Below are 18,689 nucleotides of genomic sequence, written 5' to 3' on the forward strand. Positions count from 1 at the left end.
ACTACCGACCACGCAGTCTGATAGTTTATATATCAATGATGAAATCTTAACATTGCAACACATGCCAATACGGCCGGGTTAACTTATAAAGTGACATTTAAAATTTCCCGGGAAATATCCGGCTGAAACGTCGCGGTATGATGACGTATGCGCGTGACGAAGGCAGTTGAACGCGTCATCTTGGAATAGGTCCCTCCCAATTTAAACAGCTCTGTTTTAATCGCTAATTTCCACAGTATTCAGGACATCTGTGTTGGTGAATCTTTTGGAAATTTGTTCAATTAACAATGGAGACTGCAAAAAAGAGAGTTGTAGGGAAGCGGTGTGTTGCTGCTGGATGTAGCAACACAAACCAAAACACAACCGGTGTTTCATTGTTTCTTTTCCCAAAAGATGGCGGCCAAGCTTTACTATGGAACAAAGAAGTCAAGCGAACACGGTTGGATTGGACGACACATACGAAGTACAGTGTATTATGCAGCGAACATTTCGAAAGATCATGTTTCGAAGAGGGTCCCTTGCGAATGGCAGAAATGGGAATCAGCACTCGTCGACTCGTGCTGAAGAAAGGTGCGAAGCCAACTATTTTCGATAGACCACGGACAAGTCCGGAGCACCCGACCCCCTCCACAAGCGGACAGACTGGGCACATGAGGTCTGCATTTGCCAAAAGGGAAAGGAAGAGGGTAAGAATCTTGATATCCAGTTTTCATAGTCAGACTACACTGTTCCAATATCCATTTCTTTGTTCTCAATTGTTGAAACCCCCCCACCTCCACACCCCGGATTGTAAATAATGTAAATAATTCAATGTGATTATCTTGTGTGATGACTGTATTATGATGATAGTATATATATGATAGTATATATCTGTATCATGAATCAATTTAAGTGGACCCCGACTTAAACAAGTTGAAAAACTTATTGGGGTGGTACCATTTAGTGGTCAATTGTACGGAATATGTACTTCACTGTGCAACCTACTAATAAAAGTCTCAATCAATCAACCAAAACTAACACACACAGTCATAGACTACTCCAGTGGTTCTCAACCTTTTTTCAGTGATTTTCCCCTGTGAACATTTTTTTAATTCAAGTACCCCCTAATCAGAGCAAAGCATTTTTGGTTGAAAAAAAGAAAAAAAATACAGCACTATGTCATCAGTTTCTGATTTATTAAATTGTATAACAGTGCAAGATATTGCTAATTTGTAGTGGTCTTTCTTGAACTATTTGGAAAAAAAGATATAAAAATAACTAAAAACTTGTTGAAAAATAAACAAGTGATTCAATTATAAATAATATTTTGTACACATAGAAGTAATCATCAACTTAAAGTGCCCTCTTTGGGGATTGTAATAGAGATCCATCTGGATTCATGAACTTAATTCTAAACATTTATTTTGTTGAAGTATTATTCAATAAATATATTTATAAAGGATTTTTGAATTGTTGCTATTTTTATAATATTTAAAAAAAAATCTCTCGTACCCCTTGGCATACCTTCAAGTATCCCCAAGGGTATGCGTACCCCCATTTGAGAACCACTGGACTACTCCATGAACAATGAAATAAATTAACAATAAAATAGTCTACATATAATTATTGCTTCAAGTTCTAGTCAAGTTCTTCTGCAGTATAAAGTATCGTACATTTACTGACATTACTGTCAATAGTGTCAATACTGTCAATAGATTACAATAGACAATAATATAAAGTATTGTACATTTGTACATTTACAGACAATAGATCAGATCATGGACAGTACGACTACGGCATCAGTGGCGGATGCGGTGGATGAACCAATGGCAATGGCACTAGATTTGCCTGATGAGGAGGGCGATCAAGATCAGGTTCGATTTGTTTTCCTAATCAATGTTCAAATGGATTACAGTTCAAGCCCAATCCAAAAGTATTCATAATTAATGTAAATGAGGTATCCATATTACATGTAGCTGTTTCTCCATTTCCAGGGAAATACAAGAGAACAAGGATGCCAGACGGACTGGGTACCGATTGGGACAGCACCAACAGCAATGACCAGTAGCAAGAGCACCCAAACAGGGAAAATACATCATAGATCAAAGGGTATGTCTATTTCGGTGACGAACATGATTCTGCACATCACAGTACACATTGCACGCTGCCTGTGCAGAGTAGAGTAGACAGATAAATTAGGTGATTCAAAGACAATAATTATTATGTGATTCTAGTTTAATTTTAACAGATTATATAAAACAACTTGTGCTTGATTTTATTGCTAGGACACCAGGTGACCCCAGATATCCTCGAGAGGGTTAGAGCTCGGCCGGCCAGGGTTAGTGAAGTCCCATTGTCAAGTGTAGCAGCTCCATCTGACAGCCCCGAGATGCAGACTAACATAGCAGCTCCAGGTGTGTCTGGAATGCAAGCCAAGCTACGACGACCTCCTGCATTGTTTGATGAAGGACCAGCATCAAGTCCCACTGCGCCTTTTGTTGGTGGTTCTTCCGATGACAGCTATGTGCCGAGTGAGTCAACGACATCGGATCCGTGTCAATCTGACGGGTCGCCAGATCGCCCATGTACTCACCAGATGCATGAAGAGGGCTGCCACAAGGAACCGAAGTACATCATCTTTGAGTCGTGCCTCCAGAGTCTCGTCAAGTGGTGTCACTGTCCAGTCTGTGGCAGCCAGGACATAAGCCCTTCTTGGGATTCGAACGGTACACAGCTGACCATGACTCTTCAATGTGCATCATGTGACCAGAGGAGTAGTTGGAGCAGCCAGCCAAACATTGGCCCTTATGCCGCGGGCAACATCCTGCTGTCTGCTGGCATCCTCTTCGCTGGGGCATCTTCTGGCAAGGTGTTGCAAGTGCTGAACAGCATCGGAGTGGTCACGTATGTGAAGAGGACATTTTTCAACCACCAGGAGCTCATCCTGCAGCCAGCCATCAAAAAGGTGTGGGAGGAACAGCAACGGACGCACCTCACCATGCTGCAGGTGGAAGGCCGACCCCTCGTCCTTGGTGGTGATGGGCGAGCAGACAGTCCGGGACACAGCGCCAAGTTCGGTACCTACACCACAATGGAGCTTGTGGCCAATGTGGTTCTCGACCTTCAGGTTGTACAGGTACGACCATATAATCTCACTAAAACACTAGTAACACAATAAGCAGATAAGGGATTTTCCAGAATTATCCTAGTAAATTTGTCTAATAACATTAACCATTTCAATGTATACTAAGCCCCTTTTTCATTTTTTTCTTTGCTCATTCCTTTTCTGTTATATATATTTCAGAGCAACGAATGTCTTGGCAGCTACCATATGGAGATGGAAGGACTGAAGAGGATGGTGGAACTGCTGATCAGCTGGGACCTGGATGTCGGGGTGCTGGTGACAGACAGACACAGACAGATCGCTAAATGGATTCGTGAAAACATGCCCAATACACGGCACTGCTATGACATCTGGCATGTTGCAAAATGTTAGTTGGATTATTTGTATGCATGACAAGTTGTGAAGTAGTGTGTACATATCAGTGATCAGATGAATGCGATATTGTATTTAATCCACAAATTTCTGTTTTTTTCTGTTTGTAGCCATCGGAAAGAAACTGAAGGCCATCGCCAAGCATAAGGACTGTGAAGACCTGAAGCCCTGGGTGCAAAGTATAATCAACCACCTCTACTGGGCAGCAGTGTCTACACCGCCTGGAGAGGGGGAACTTCTGGTTGCCAAGTGGAAGTCTGTGGAGCGACACATTCAGAACATCCACAAGGACCATGGCGACCTCTTCCCAATTTGTACTCATGGACAACTGCAACGGCAAAAGAAATGGCTCAAACAAAGTGAGTAGGCAAATAAGTTGCCCGAAAGCAGTGAGGGACTAGCAGTATTTTCCTGCACATCTTTTGAAAGTCAAAAAATTCAGATAAACTTGTAAGTAAATAACCAGTTTAAGTTGACTGGAACATTTTTGTAGAAACGTTGTTCTATTTTAAATTTATGTTTAGGTTCACGCTCAGCAGTGAAACTGGAGGAGGTGGTCAACAACAAGTCCCTGCTAAAAGATATCGCCATGCTGTCGGGTGAACACCAGACTTCCAAGGTGGAGGCGTTCCATAGCCTTGTCATACAGGTGAGAATTAGACTGATCGCCTGTAGGTGGTGTCGGTGGTTACCACCTGCCACTAGGACTTTGGTGGCCAGGGAGCAAAATACTAGAGCATACTAAATGAAGCCTTGATACAGTCAGTGTAAGCAAGAGAATGTTGGAGGTCCAACATAGTGGCTGGCATCTTGGTGAGAAAGATTGCAAACAATTCTGGCGTGGTGTTAACATTGAAAACAAAACAGCTTCATTACTGCAGGAGATCAAGCTTTAATAGCTGACTATTAACAGTTTAATACACAAACATTTGTATTCAAATTTACAAACAATTTATAAATTTACACACACATTGTATGGACGCATGACTGAATAAAGTGTCTTTTATCTTATACAGTTCGCACCGAAAATGTATGTCTTCTCATACATCGGAATGCTGTGCAGGTATGTTTCCACACTAATCTAAGTGTCACTAGTGTGTGCCATACTTTAGTACTAATTATTACATTATTCTGTTACCACACCTAGGAACCTGCTTGCTGGGCTGCACTGGAACGAAAATTCGAGCCGCCCTATAGCCACTACACAAGCGGGTGCTGAGCGCTATGCAGTACGCTACCCGAAGTATAAAGCAGGGGGCCATGTGGTCAAGAAAATCGCGACAGAGCCAACACACCGTAAGTGTAGAGGACACAAAACATGTAAACACTTGACACTTTGTATCATGATAATAATACTGTCAAGTTTCACTCTCCATGAGTATATTATGTTGTGAGCAGGAACATGTACAATTGTATTTTGCAGGCTACGTAGATGACTTGATCAGGGAGGTTGTTGCTGGCTGCAGACAGACCCCTGACGAGAGAACACCACTCAGCGTCACTGTGGATGTGCCTCCCTTCCTCTGCGATGAACTGGAGAAGCCAGACAAGGAGGAAGCCATCGCCAAGCACAGGAGTCGCTTCGGTAAGTGTGAAATGCCCTCCCGGTAACAGTTAGAGATGCTACCTCAGTAGAAGCATTTAAGTCCCATCTTAAAACTCATTTGTATACTCTAGCCTTTAAATAGACCCCCTTTTTAGACCAGTTGATCTGCCGTTTCTTTTCTTTTCTCCTCTGCCCCCCCCCCCACGTGGAGGGGTTATTCCGGTGACCATGGATAAAGTGCTGGCTGTCCAGAGTTGGGACCCGGGGTATACCGCTCGCCTGTGCATCGGTTGGGGACATCTGCGCTGCTGACCCGTCTCCGCTCGGGGTGGCCTCCTGCTGGCTCCACTGGACCCTCACTAATATGTTAGACCCACTCGACATCCATTGCTTTCGGTCTCCCCTAGAGGGGGGGGGTTACCCACATATGCGGTCCTCTCCAAGGTTTCTCATAGTCATTCACATCGACGTCCTACTGGGGTGAGTTTTCCTTGCCCGTGTGTGGGCTCTGTACCGAGGATGTCGTTGTGGCTTGTACAGCCCTTTGAGACATTTGTGATTTAGTGCTATATAAATAAACATTGATTGATTGACTGATTGATTGATTGATTGATTTTATTGATTAAGTACAGTGGCCATGTAGATTCTGTTGCAGTCACTGCACGTCTTGGAACCCCGTGTAGTCCATCGATGGGAATGTTGTCCTAATCTTATGTACTACACAAGCTGGTAGTACCACCCTTATGTCCTTTCCCAGATATCCCCAGCAGAAGCGGACAAACTGTCGATAGGCTGTGTGTCGTCTCCGCCTGCAAGTAGCAAATGATGGCAGCTGTTATTATCCGGACATGGATACACAGTGACTCACTGTTCTCTGAGATTCAAAAGACATTGTCATGCATTCTATTCATTTGTCATTTACTGTTGCAGTAAATTGTAAATATTGTTGACATCTACGGTCCATCTATGTAATACTTCTATGATATATAATGTCATGTGCATTGTAGCACAGTACATTTCACAGAATAAGAATAAGATAAGAAAGTGCTCATTCTGACTTATCTTCCAAAGGTTGATAGAATAAAGAATTATTTAAACTTATTAGTGCCTCACTCATTTTGCTGTTGCTGCAGCATGCCATATTGCTGTTTGTAGGCGTTATACGCTGTCTGCAGCACCCATTCATCCAGACACACAGATGGAAAGCCATGGTGGTCTATGATGCACGTCTTCACCCCCTCCTCCTCCATCGTTCTGGTCACTGCCTCTATTTCACTACAGCAGACACACTCAGCCACTGTCTCCATGTTCACACAGTTTTGACATGTACACCTGGAAATAGAAATGTTCATAATATTTGTAAATCAATTCATATTATTGACACCTGCAATCTGCAAACATGTGGAATAATTAATATTATCATTGTCTTGTTGTGGATCTTATTAATCTGCATGCATATTTTTAGTATTGCCGGTATATGGAGCTGTGGCCCATAGAAATAATGGGTAATTAATTAGGTTTGACATTGTGTCAATGATAGATACTTAGTGTATAGATAGGCCTGGGGTGTAAGTTGTAACACTAACAGTAACACATTGTGTCAATGATAGATACTTAGTGTATAGATAGGCCTGGGGTGTAAGTTGTAACACTAACAGTAACAGTGCAAGACTAGGCCACAAACTAAAACTAGTCTATAAATAAATAACATATTACCATTCTGTATTCTCAAGGCGATCTATGTCGTGTGCTCCTCCAGCATCAATAGCAGCAGCGTCCTCCTGACCGTCTTCATCAGCGTCGGGTTCAAAGCGATATGGCTCTATCCCTCTCACAGCTTCTTCCCTATCTGAATCGCTTCCACTCCCCACTAGTCCTTCACTTGCACTTTCCTCATCCACAAATCTTTCATCCTCGCTCAAATTAATGGAGAAATCGTCGCTATCTCGGTCAGAATCGCTCTCAGATCTGGCGGCCATCATTGCAAACAATAGGGAGCTTTGCGGATATGTTCAATTGTCCACGTCACGCTACTTCCGGTAGGGGCAAGGCTTTTTTTTGTCAGATACCAAAAGTTGCTATCTTTATCGTCGTTTTTCTATTCTAAATCCTTTCAGCAAAAATATGGCAATATCGCGAAATGATCAAGTATGACACATAGAATAGATCTGCTATCCCCGTTTAAATAAAAAAATTTCATTTCAGTAGGCCTTTAATATCTCATTTCACAACATATATATCTGCGGCTTACAGTCTGCATGGTGCGGCTTATATACGGAACACAGGTTTGTTTTTCTTCTAAAATTTCGTGGGTGCGTCCTACATGCGGGTGCGCCTTATGATCCGGAAAATACGGTAATTTGTTCAAACTGTACTCAGAATACACAAAGAATATAAAATATAGTCAAATAAATGTTAAACGTAATTGGAACATATATTCTGGTTCTTGAAAATAGAAAAGTTTGTATATTAAAAGCCAATCTCTCCATAAGAAACAATGTAAATAGTAATAAGTCGTAGTGTGTACACTTTGAACACAATATAAAGAACTATGCTGCGTATCAAACAAACATAACAAGGGGGGGGTCAGCTTTATGTTTAATAATAAAACCAAAATATCAACAATTAGCTAAACTTTCCTTATTTGCAGCCGCCCTGTCGACACACGCGCACTCTGTCACTAGTCCTGTGGCGCACTCCCTTTCAAATCACACAAGTCCTTAACTTGAACAATTAGGAATAAAGCTGCACGATTTTGAGTAACATTTAAATTGCAATTTTTCTGTTCAAAATTGCAATTGTGATTTTTGAATGTTTTTACATAAAAATGCATAAAACTGCGAAAATAACAAAGACATGTTACTTTTAGAGCGTCCATAAACATATTCTTGTCCCACACCTTAGAATTTGCAATAATTTACTTTCAAAATGTTTGGCTTTTGTCTACAACATCATGCTCTTAAACTGAAGAATAACCGATAAAAACTATACAGGCTTTATAATGTCATGTAATCATAATATATAATAAAAATACAAGTAACCTTTTAAAAGGATACAAATGTTTATTTCTCATCGCTATTGAATTGTTTGTATTGTACTGTAATTGGAAGGTAAATAACTTTGTTTTCCCAAATAAATAAACAAACCAAAAATGTAAATGGACTCATTTCTGTGAGAAAAATTTGACATAAATACATATTGAACATCTTAATGTGCATTTTTTCCCCCCATTTGGAAAAACTAGGTACTGTACTGTACTATCATGTGTCACGGTTGACCTGATACATGAAACGTGACAAACTAGGGGGAGTGCACTATAGTAGAGTGTTGACTATCTTAAAATGTGTTTTGCGGCAACTCCAACTTTGACCGCAGCGTCAGTTGCTATGCGAAGTGGCACTTTCCGTCATTTTTGGCAGACTGCATTGCAAAATGGATAACCCTGTCCCTTTTCCTCTTACGGGAGATCCCCCAAGGAATGAGGCCATATGATTCCTTTCTCTGCTGTAGTAAACACTACATTAGAAGTAAAAATATCAGCGGCACTCACTTTGAATTGCTGATGCGGGTTTATTGATTTTTAAATGCGCCAGAAAATAACCCGTTTTGTACACTGTTGATGTGTTTCAATGCCCAGTAGTGCGTACATGTGTTCCTGTATAGTATTTGTCCAGCAATGGTCATGTGGTGACATCTGAGAGGTCATCATAGAAGTCGACATCACTGAAGGCCTAGGTGGGAAACGCACGGCCCGCCACTGTTAGAAGGTTGCCCACAGCCACAAATATAATGTTTTCTTTATTATTGGAGAATGTTTGGCTTTTTTAGAGCACACAGCCGGCGACCATGTATAGGACAGCAGGCGTTTAGTTGACTTGAGGCCCTCATTCAGTGTGTTTTGAAAGTAGGGATGATACTCGAAACCGGTTTTCCCGGTTGTTCGATAAGAAAAGAACTGAGTCCTCGGACTCTAATCCCTTTTTGAGAACCGGTACCCGTTATCGAGACCACTATAGTAAAGAAAAAGAGTTGGTTCTTTATTTGAATCCCTGGGAACTACCCGTTTTCGGGGCTACCGCGCATGCTCGTCACTCCCGTTGCATGCTGGGTAGTGTAGTTGCTATATCCCTAGCTCATAACATCACATCTTTCCCCCTATAAAGAAATAATGTTAACTCAATAAAGTGTATTTCTTTTTTTAGCTTTAACTTTTCATTTTTTAGCATTGTAACCACATTTGCAAACAACTTTTCTCTTCATAGAATGTTCTTTCAATAAAGAAATCAAGTGCAAAAATGTCAAAGCATCATAACAAACATTTATGTCAACACTTTTGTTTTTTAAACAACTCGAAAAAACCAAGAGTTCTTAACAACTCTCAATCAGCCTCTTAGGTGGCTGAACATGTCTCTTAGGTCTAGACAGTCTCTCAACAGCAGGTGACGCGGACACTGCTGTCAGTCCTTGGTCAGCAAGGTCAGGCTCCGTGTCAGCAAGTTCTGCAGGTCCAGCTGAGTCCTGTTGAGCCTTTTCCTGAGTAATAGCTGTAGTTAGTATGCTCCAATAGCTGTAGTTAGTATGTTCCAATAGCTGTAGTTAGTATGTTCCAATAGCTGTAGTTAGTATGTTCCAATAGCTGTACTTAGTATGTTCCAATAGCTGTACTTAGTATGTTCCAATAGCTGTACTTAGTATGTTCCAATAGCTGTAGTTAGTATGTTCCAATAGCTGTAGTTAGCATGTTCCAATAGCTGTAGTTAGCATGTTCCAATAGCTGTAGTTAGTATGTTCCAATAGCTGTAGTTAGTATGTTCCAATAGCTGTAGTTAGTATGTTCCAATAGCTGTAGTTAGTATGTTCCAATAGCTGTAGTTAGTATGTTCCAATAGCTGTAGTTAGTATGTTCCAATAGCTGTAGTTAGTATGTTCCAATAGCTGTAGTTAGTATGTTCCAATAGCTGTAGTTAGTATGTTCCAATAGCTGTAGTTAGTATGTTCCAATAGCTGGAGTTAGTATGTTCCAATGGCTGTAGTTAGTATGTTCCAATAGCTGTAGTTAGTATGTTCCAATAGCTGTAGTTAGTATGTTCCAATAGCTGTTGTTAGTATGTTCCAATAGCTGTAGTTAGTATGTTCCAATAGCTGTAGTTAGTATGTTCCAATAGCTGTTGTTAGTATGTTCCAATAGCTGTAGTTAGTATGTTCCAATAGCTGTAGTTAGTATGTTCCAATAGCTGTAGTTAGTATGTTCCAATAGCTGTAGTTAGTATGTTCCAATAGCTGTAGTTAGTATGTTCCAATAGCTGTAGTTAGTATGTTCCAATAGCTGGAGTTAGTATGTTCCAATAGCTGTAGTTAGTATGTTCCAATAGCTGTAGTTAGTATGTTCCAATAGCTGTAGTTAGTATGTTCCAATAGCTGTAGTTAGTATGTTCCAATAGCTGTAGTTAGTATGTTCCAATAGCTGTAGTTAGTATGTTCCAATAGCTGTAGTTAGTATGTTCCAATAGCTGTAGTTAGGATGTTCCAATAGCTGTAGTTAGTATGTTCCAATAGCTGTAGTTGGTATGTTCCAATAGCTGTAGTTAGTATGTTCCAATAGCAGCAGAAGTGCACTTTTTGGAGAGCTGTATAATTTTCAGTTTTGTGCCCAAGGGACTGATTTTATTTAACACTATATTATTATTTATACACCTATAGTGATCACAGAGACAGCTTGTTTTTGTGTTACTGTATATATTTGTTTTTCTGAAAAATCCCACTTAATATACTTTGGGCAACAACAGTCAATATTTTTTTTTTTTAATTTTAGTTTTTTAGGGGGGGGTAACAGTCAATATTTATTTATTTATTAGATTTTATTTTTTTCTTATATAATAAAAGTGAGCTTTTGTTCAACCAAATATTGTGTTTTTTTCCATATACAACAACCTATCTGGACTCCATAAGAGAATCGGTTCAATAAGAGGATTGGATAATAGACTCGAACTCGATCATTTCTTATCAAACATCATCCCTATTTGAAGGAGACTTGAACACCAGGAGCAGCTTTTTATCCCCCATAAACCTGTCAGCGTCCCACCCAGCTCACAAGGTCATGTGACTCCACGGCAGTTACACACCCATCCCACTCATTTTCACTTTTCAATTCACGCAACCTTGAAATCTATCTGTCTGTGTGTGTGTGTGTGTGTGTGTGTGTGTGTGTGTGTGTGTGTGTGTGTGTGTGTGTGTGTGTGTGTGTGAGAGACATCCTGACACGTCCTCTGCGAGCCAGAAGGGGAACAGGAAGTTCAAAGGTGCGAAAATCGGGAGGCGGGAAGGATTCCGTGTCGTCGAGGTCACACCTCCCGCTCCCATCACCGTGGCAACCGCCTCCACTCGCACTCGGGGAGACTTTGCAGTTTGCCCAACTCCGCCCTCCTCTGGACAGAGAGTGCGGGGATTCGGACGAACTTTATTTTTTTGTCCCTCCGCCCAGCCCGTCGGCGAAAGCCTCGAAATGTCGCCTTCCCTCCCGGCTGGACCGCCTCGACCTCTGACCTCTGACCTCTGGAGTGCGTACCTGGGTGCTGCATTCCAGGTGTTTGTCAGCAAAGCCGCCATGGATATGAGAACGGAGGAGTCAGCGTGTATGTTGGAGTTCACGTTTCCCCTCAATGAACCGCAGCTCCCCAGTACAAGCAGCACTCATGCGGCCCCCATCTGTGATGCTACCACAACTGAAGCCCACTTAACCACAGCCAAGACCCAATGATCTTGCTCCGCACCTGTGTTGCCAGCTACAATTACGAGGGCTGTGAGTCTTTGGGTACCACACCATTCCATTCTTGTGGCTAACCATTCCATTCTCCATCCAAAATCACTACTTTTGAATAACAATGGCTGCCACTTCTATGATTTACTGCATTCCTCCATAAAACACATAACATGTCTGATAAATATCTATATTACTTCAAAGAAAACTGCTTTTGTTAAGTACAATTCTAGCCAAACATTTAATAAAGTCAAACACAAATAAGGCAAGAAGAGAAGTACAAACTGTAGTTACACAAGAATGGTTTTGTGTTGACTCCGTATTGGAAATATTATTTGCAAGTAGTCAAACAAAATGGTGTTTCTTAGATTTATTTGAAGGCACAGGTCACATTCATAGCACATGATGGAAGGAGAGCGCAGTAGGAAGAGAGATGTGTTGTTCTTTATACGCTGAATACAAGGTGGGAGTAAGCTCAGTTTGGAGGGGGGTGAGAGCATATGACGCAACTCTGGGAACAATATAGTATTGTTGAATGAGCGACGAGAAGGGAGAAGGGACACTTTCAGAGAGTCAACGCAGACAAGGTCACACAAAGGTCAGAATGTGCTTTCCGCACAGCACTATCACAATTACTCATTTTCATGCTGTACACTGAGGGCCTGATCCATATCAGAATCAGAATCAGAATCAGAAATACTTTATTAATCCCAGAGGGGACATTTAAATGTTGTATACTGTATGTATACATTAGGGTTGTACGGTATAGCGTCCTGGGCATGACGTTAAAGTGGAGGCTCCTCTATGGGGTCTTGGGGCACTAGAAGGTTAACCCCTTTACTACAGTTACCCCAGGTGGCCCTTGGCAAAGGTCTAGTACCTGACTGCCCCCTAGCCAGGGATACGGTGAAGACCTCAACGGCGGAGCAGGCGGAAGATGATAGATTTAAGAACTACCACAACGGCTGCGATGGCGGAAGAAGGCTGCAGCAGAAAAGGGTCCCAAGTCGTCTTGGACTCCATGCCACTGGACCCTGACCCGGATCTGTCAAGGATGGTGTGGTGACTGTCTGTGCACCATTCTCCCCACGTTAAACAAAGTCACACACATAGGCATCCTCCATAAAGGGATACACCCCTACCAGGAGGATCGTCATACTCGTTCGAGTGACCACCGGTGATGTACGGTATACCGGCACTAGTATAGTACCGTGATACTAATTAATCATATTCGGTACTATACCACCTCTAAAAAGTAAATACTGAATGTTTCATGTGGATTGGACATATTTTTTATAATATCCACAAAGTTCAGTGACATTTTGTGTTTTTTCACGATGACTAGGGAAGGTTGTTTGCATTAGGTCATATAAGCACATGTTAAGCATTCAGAGCAACCAAGAAAAACTGGTGTTGTCCACTAGCTGGCGACAAAGCAGCAGTATCACAAATGTCAGACTATTCAAATCTCCCTGCGGAAATATTCTTTATGAAACTCCTGAGGTCTCGCGGGCCACTTTGAAGACGTCGGCAGTCCACACTTGGCCCGCGGGCCGGCGTTTGGACACGGCTGCTTTAAATAGTGCTCGCTGAAATGGAAGTGGTGTAGTTCCAATTCACAATTGTGGCGAGCTCCGCCCCCCCCCACTTGCTGACAAGATGCAGCAGGACGTGTCCTGTTCTCGTCCCAAGGAGACATCACTTGGCTTCAGCGGCCGGGAGACAGCTGCTGTCTGAGGAGTCAATCACAGCGCCCCCTTCTGGCGGCCTGACAAGGTCACGGGGCGTCAGCAGATTGCACTTGTGAGGCACCTGGCGAGCGCGTCCAACTGCACGTGGGCTAAAAAAAAAAGGCTGACGCGGGATGCATTATCAAGGATGCTCGCACTTTAGCCCGTCATTCAAAGCACATTTATTTTTGCACGCGTCCCAACCCTGAGGACTTTGTGTCGTCACCGAGCACGTGGGACATGTACACCATGTCTGCTGCTGCTGCTGCTGCTACACAATGCATGTTTATGTCTCATGTACACCATGGCTGCTGCTACACAATGCATGTTTACGCTCCCCGCCATTCAAGTGGCGAGCAGCACCGCCTCAGCCGGAGGTCGGCAACCCACAATGATGAAAGAGCAATATTGGACCAAAAGTACAACAAAGTAATCTGTCTGGAGCCACAAAACATGTTCAAGTCTTATAATGATGTAAGTGTCTATATTAGTTATATTAGCCTACTATCAAAATGACTTTAAAAGTCTTATATAAGTGTTATAATGAAGACAACACATGATGTAAGTGTCTATATTAGTTATATTAGCCTACTATCAAAATGACTTTAAAAGTCTTATATAAGTGTTATAATGAAGGCAACACATGATGTAAGTGTCTATATTAGCCTACTATCAAAATGACTTTAAAAGTCTTATATAAGTGTTATAATGAAGGCAACACATGATGTAAGTGTCTATATAAGCTATATTAGCCTACTATCAAAATGACTTTAAAAGTCTTATATAAGTGTTATAATGAAGGCAACACATGATGTAAGTGTCTATATTAGTTATATTAGCCTACTATCAAAATGACTTTAAAAGTCTTATATAAGTGTTATAATGAAGACAACACATGATGTAAGTGTCTATATTAGCTATATTAGCCTACTATCAAAATGACTTTAAAAGTCTTATATAAGTGTTATAATGAAGGCAACACATGATGTAAGTGTCTATATTAGCCTACTATCAAAATGACTTTAAAAGTCTTATATAAGTGTTATAATGAAGGCAACACATGATGTAAGTGTCCATATTAGTTATATTAGCCTACTATCAAAATGACTTTAAAAGTCTTATATAAGTGTTATAATGAAGACAACACATGATGTAAGTGTCTATATTAGTTATATTAGCCTACTATCAAAATGACTTTAAAAGTCTTATATAAGTGTTATAATGAAGACAACACATGATGTAAGTGTCTATATTAGCTATATTAGCCTACTATCAAAATGACTTTAAAAGTCTTATATAAGTGTTATAATGAAGGCAACACATGATGTAAGTGTCTATATTAGCTATATTAGCCTACTATCAAAATGACTTTAAAAGTCTTATATAAGTGTTATAATGAAGGCAACACATGATGTAAGTGTCTATATTAGCCTACTATCAAAATGACTTTAAAAGTCTTATATAAGTGTTATAATGAAGGCAACACATGATGTAAGTGTCTATATTAGCCTACTATCAAAATGACTTTAAAAGTCTTATATAAGTGTTATAATGAAGACAACACATGATGTAAGTGTCTATATTAGCTATAGTAGCCTACTATCAAAATGACTTTAAAAGTCTTATATAAGTGTTATAATGAAGACAACACATGATGTAAGTGTCTATATTAGCTATATTAGCCTACTATCAAAATGACTTTAAAAGTCTTATATAAGTGTTATAATGAAGACAACACATGATGTAAGTGTCTATATTAGCTATATTAGCCTACTATCAAAATGACTTTAAAAGTCTTATATAAGTGTTATAATGAAGACAACACATGATGTAAGTGTCTATATTAGCTATATTAGCCTACTATCAAAATGACTGTGTGTTGATTTGAAATGTTGAAATGTAGTATTCCTTCTACAACATTATAAAACATTAGTACAACTTGTCAGAAGGTGAGATAACTCCTGGTAATGACTGACTTAGAATGGCCATGTTGAAGGAAACTGTCTTCTTCTAATGGATTTATTAAAATATTTGGCAAGTTTTGCAAAAACAATTTCCCTTGTGGATCAATAAAGTCTGTCCAAGTCTAAGCTGGCTAACGTTTGCTGTGGTCTGGAACAACATGGCACACAAAAATGCAGCCAATATTACATCCAGATAATGTGTCATGAGACATGCAAATACATATATTAAAATAGACAAAGGGCATAAGTAGAGGACGGTAAGTGAGCTCAAACGATGCATGATGATGCAATATGTACATACAGCTAGCCTAAATAGCATGTTAGCATCGATTAGCTTGCAGTCATGCACTGATTAGCACTCCAACAAGTCAATAACATCAACAAAGCTCACCTTTGTGCATTCACACACAGTATAAAACGTTTGGTGGACAAAATGAGACAAAGAAGGAGTGGAATAAAACACGTCTTTCTGGGGCAGCGTTGGAGAAAGTTGTACATGTAAACAAACTACGATGAGTTCAAGGACCACCAAAATGATTAGGACAAAACGGCGCTCCTCAGTGAAGCATGCAAAGTAGCAACTATGCAGAAGTATTGATCGGTTGGAAGGAAGCTTACAAATGTCACATTTTTTCTCCCTGAAGACGGCATAAACAAGCCACCTTTGTTGGATCCAAAAATCACCCGACCATCTCATCGGGCTTGACAGTTGCGATGGCGTCTGGCGGGCTGGGAAGGCGAGAGACAGCGCTCGATAAAGTGCAGGGAGAATGCTCAGTTTGACAGGCCACACGCGCTGTCAAGTGGCGGACTACGTGACTGGCGGACAAAATGGAGTGTTTATGTGTGGACAGGAGTTGGAGCCGCTTATTACTCGCTTGTCTCGGCGTCTTCACTCCTGAGCGCTGGCTGGTGGTAATGGTTGGGTACAATTACTTAGGAACACTTCACCATGTTCTTCATCATTCAAACGTTGCCACAGCACAGAAGTTGGACTCTAGAATCCATAGACTCAAGACCAGAATCATCATCCTATCTGTACCTCCACTTGAGAGTGCCCCGACTTAAGAGGGTTTTCAGGTCATCTCACTTCATTGTTGTGGTTAAAGTTGCAAGCAAGCAGTCGCGTTACGGGCATTCCCCGCCATTAGTTGACGTAGCCAATGTCACGTTGAGCCTCGTAAAACCCCCCCGAAACATCCCAAGCTTGGCATCGTCTTGCTGAAATAAGCAGGGGCGTCCATGATAAGGTTGCTTGGACGGCAACATAAGTTGCTCCAAAATCTTTCAGCATTAATGGTGCCTTCACAGATGTGTAAGTTACCCATGTCTTGGCCACTAATACACCCCCATACCATCACACATGCTGCCTCTTACACTTTCACCCTAGAACAATCCGGATGGTTCTTTTCCTCTTTGGTCCGGAGGACACGACGTCCACAGTTTCCAAAAACAATTTGAAATGTGGACTCGTCAGACCACAGAACACTTTTCCACTTTGCATCAGTCCATCTTAGATGAGCTTGGGCCTGGCGGTGTTTCTGGGTGTTGTTGATAAATGGCTTTGGCTTTGCATAGTATAGTATGTAGTATAGTAGAGTTTTAATTTGCACTTATAGCATACTTGCCAACCTTGAGACCTCCAATATCGGGAGATGGGGGGCTTGGTCGGGAGTGGGGGGGGGGGGGGGGGGTGTTTGGGGGCGGGGGCGTGGTTGGGGGCGTGGTTATTTACAGCTAGAATTCACCAACTCGAGTATTTCATATATATTTAATATATATATATATATATATATATATATATATATATATATATATATATATATATATATATATATATATATATATATATATATATATATATTAATATATATATATATATATATATATATATATATATATATATATATATTTAATATATATATATATATATATATATATAAATATATATATATATATATATATATATATATATATATATATATATATATATATATATATATATATATATATATATATATATATATATATATATATATATATGTATGAAATACTTGACGTTCAGTGAATTCTAGCTATATATATATATATATATATATATATATATATATATATATATATATATATATATATATATATATATATATATATACCGTATTTCCTTGAATTGGCGCCGGGAATATAGTATTCGCCTGCCTAGAATTACAGCCGGGTCAAACTCGTTTCGCAAAATAATTAGCGCATGCTTGGCACTTCCGCCGGGTCAAATATGAGTCATTAAATGACTCCCGCCTCCAGGTGGTAGAGGGCGCTAGTGATCCTTCTTGCGACTACCAGTACTGCAGGAGACAGGTACTGCAGAAGAAGACAACAAGCAGCAATCATGCAGCAATTGTTTGCTTGCACTTTTAACATGGAGGATTACATATCTAAAATAAAACCGTTTTCTAAACTGGACTTTCAATCGAAGCAGGAGGTAATAATTAAAGGAATATCTCCAGAGACTTTTAAAATTGAAGAAAGATGAGAAAGACTGCCTTTGATCAGAAGCAGCTGCACATGGACCCATCTACAAGTAAAGGTAAGATCATAATAACGTTTTTTTTATTAAATGTGTTTTTAATGATAAGGTATGCGCCGGAGTGAGAAGAGGTTTTAAAATAATTAGAGCATGCTTGCTCATTCCGCATGGTTTTGGTAACCGCAGGAGTGAGAAGAGGTTTTAAATTAATTAGCGCCCCTGCAGCTATTCAAGGAAATACGGTATATATATATATATATATATATATATATATATATATATATATATATATATATATATATATATATATATATATATATATATATATATATATATATATATATATATATATATATATATATATATATATATATATATATATATATATATATATATATGTATGAAATACTTGACGTTCAGTGAATTCTAGCTATATATATATATATATATATATATATATATATATATATATATTTTTTTTTTATTTATTTATTTTTTATTTTTTTATTTTATTTACATAGAAAATAAAAAAAACAACTTGAATTTCAGTGTTCCAGTGGCTATCCATTAGATGGCAGTATTGTCCTGTTCAACTTCTCCGTTCATGATGAGTATATCATTTCGGCCGCCATGTCTGTAATTTCCTCGTTCTTCTGCTTCGTCTCCTTGTTGTGTGCGCAGTTGTGCACTCTATAA

At 39.9% G+C, this 18,689-nt stretch overlaps 2 protein-coding genes across 2 annotated transcripts; one reads left to right on the forward strand and one right to left on the reverse strand.

The window, feature by feature from the left end:
• Positions 1 to 431: 431 nt before the first annotated feature.
• Positions 432 to 5,619, forward strand: LOC133643275 (uncharacterized). The gene is made up of 10 exons (XM_062037748.1): positions 432 to 686; positions 1,743 to 1,853; positions 1,974 to 2,088; positions 2,265 to 3,115; positions 3,284 to 3,470; positions 3,586 to 3,834; positions 4,000 to 4,124; positions 4,492 to 4,538; positions 4,623 to 4,771; positions 4,899 to 5,619. The coding sequence occupies exons 1-10, from the start codon at positions 525 to 527 to the stop codon at positions 5,084 to 5,086; spliced, it is 2,184 nt and encodes a 727-aa protein (XP_061893732.1). The 5' UTR covers positions 432 to 524; the 3' UTR covers positions 5,087 to 5,619.
• On the reverse strand, positions 4,905 to 7,121 carry LOC133643276 (uncharacterized). Its single transcript, XM_062037749.1, has 3 exons — positions 6,738 to 7,121; positions 6,135 to 6,353; positions 4,905 to 5,830 (listed from the first exon to the last, which is right to left on the reverse strand). Exons 1-3 carry the CDS (start codon positions 7,001 to 7,003, stop codon positions 5,677 to 5,679), a joined length of 639 nt encoding a protein of 212 aa, XP_061893733.1. The 5' UTR covers positions 7,004 to 7,121; the 3' UTR covers positions 4,905 to 5,676.
• Positions 7,122 to 18,689: the final 11,568 nt, after the last annotated feature.

The sequence above is a fragment of the Entelurus aequoreus genome, linkage group LG26, assembly GCF_033978785.1.
Source record: "Entelurus aequoreus isolate RoL-2023_Sb linkage group LG26, RoL_Eaeq_v1.1, whole genome shotgun sequence".
Taxonomy (NCBI): Eukaryota; Metazoa; Chordata; class Actinopteri; order Syngnathiformes; family Syngnathidae; genus Entelurus; species Entelurus aequoreus.

Bases quoted from the DNA above. Each gene is read 5' to 3' on its own strand.
- LOC133643276 (XM_062037749.1), bottom strand. From the start codon at position 7,003: ATGATGGCCGCCAGATCTGAGAGCGATTCTGACCGAGATAGCGACGAT. The intron at 6,354-6,737 runs GTAATATGTTAT...TTCTATTTCCAG, and splicing joins CGCCTTGAGAATACAGAATG to GTGTACATGTCAAAACTGTG. The intron at 5,831-6,134 runs GTGAGGCACTAA...TGCTACTTGCAG, and splicing joins CTGCAGCAACAGCAAAATGA to GCGGAGACGACACACAGCCT.
- LOC133643275 (XM_062037748.1), top strand. From the start codon at position 525: ATGGCAGAAATGGGAATCAGCACTCGTCGACTCGTGCTGAAGAAAGGT. The intron at 1,854-1,973 runs GTTCGATTTGTT...CTCCATTTCCAG, and splicing joins AGGAGGGCGATCAAGATCAG to GGAAATACAAGAGAACAAGG. The intron at 4,125-4,491 runs GTGAGAATTAGA...TATCTTATACAG, and splicing joins TCCATAGCCTTGTCATACAG to TTCGCACCGAAAATGTATGT.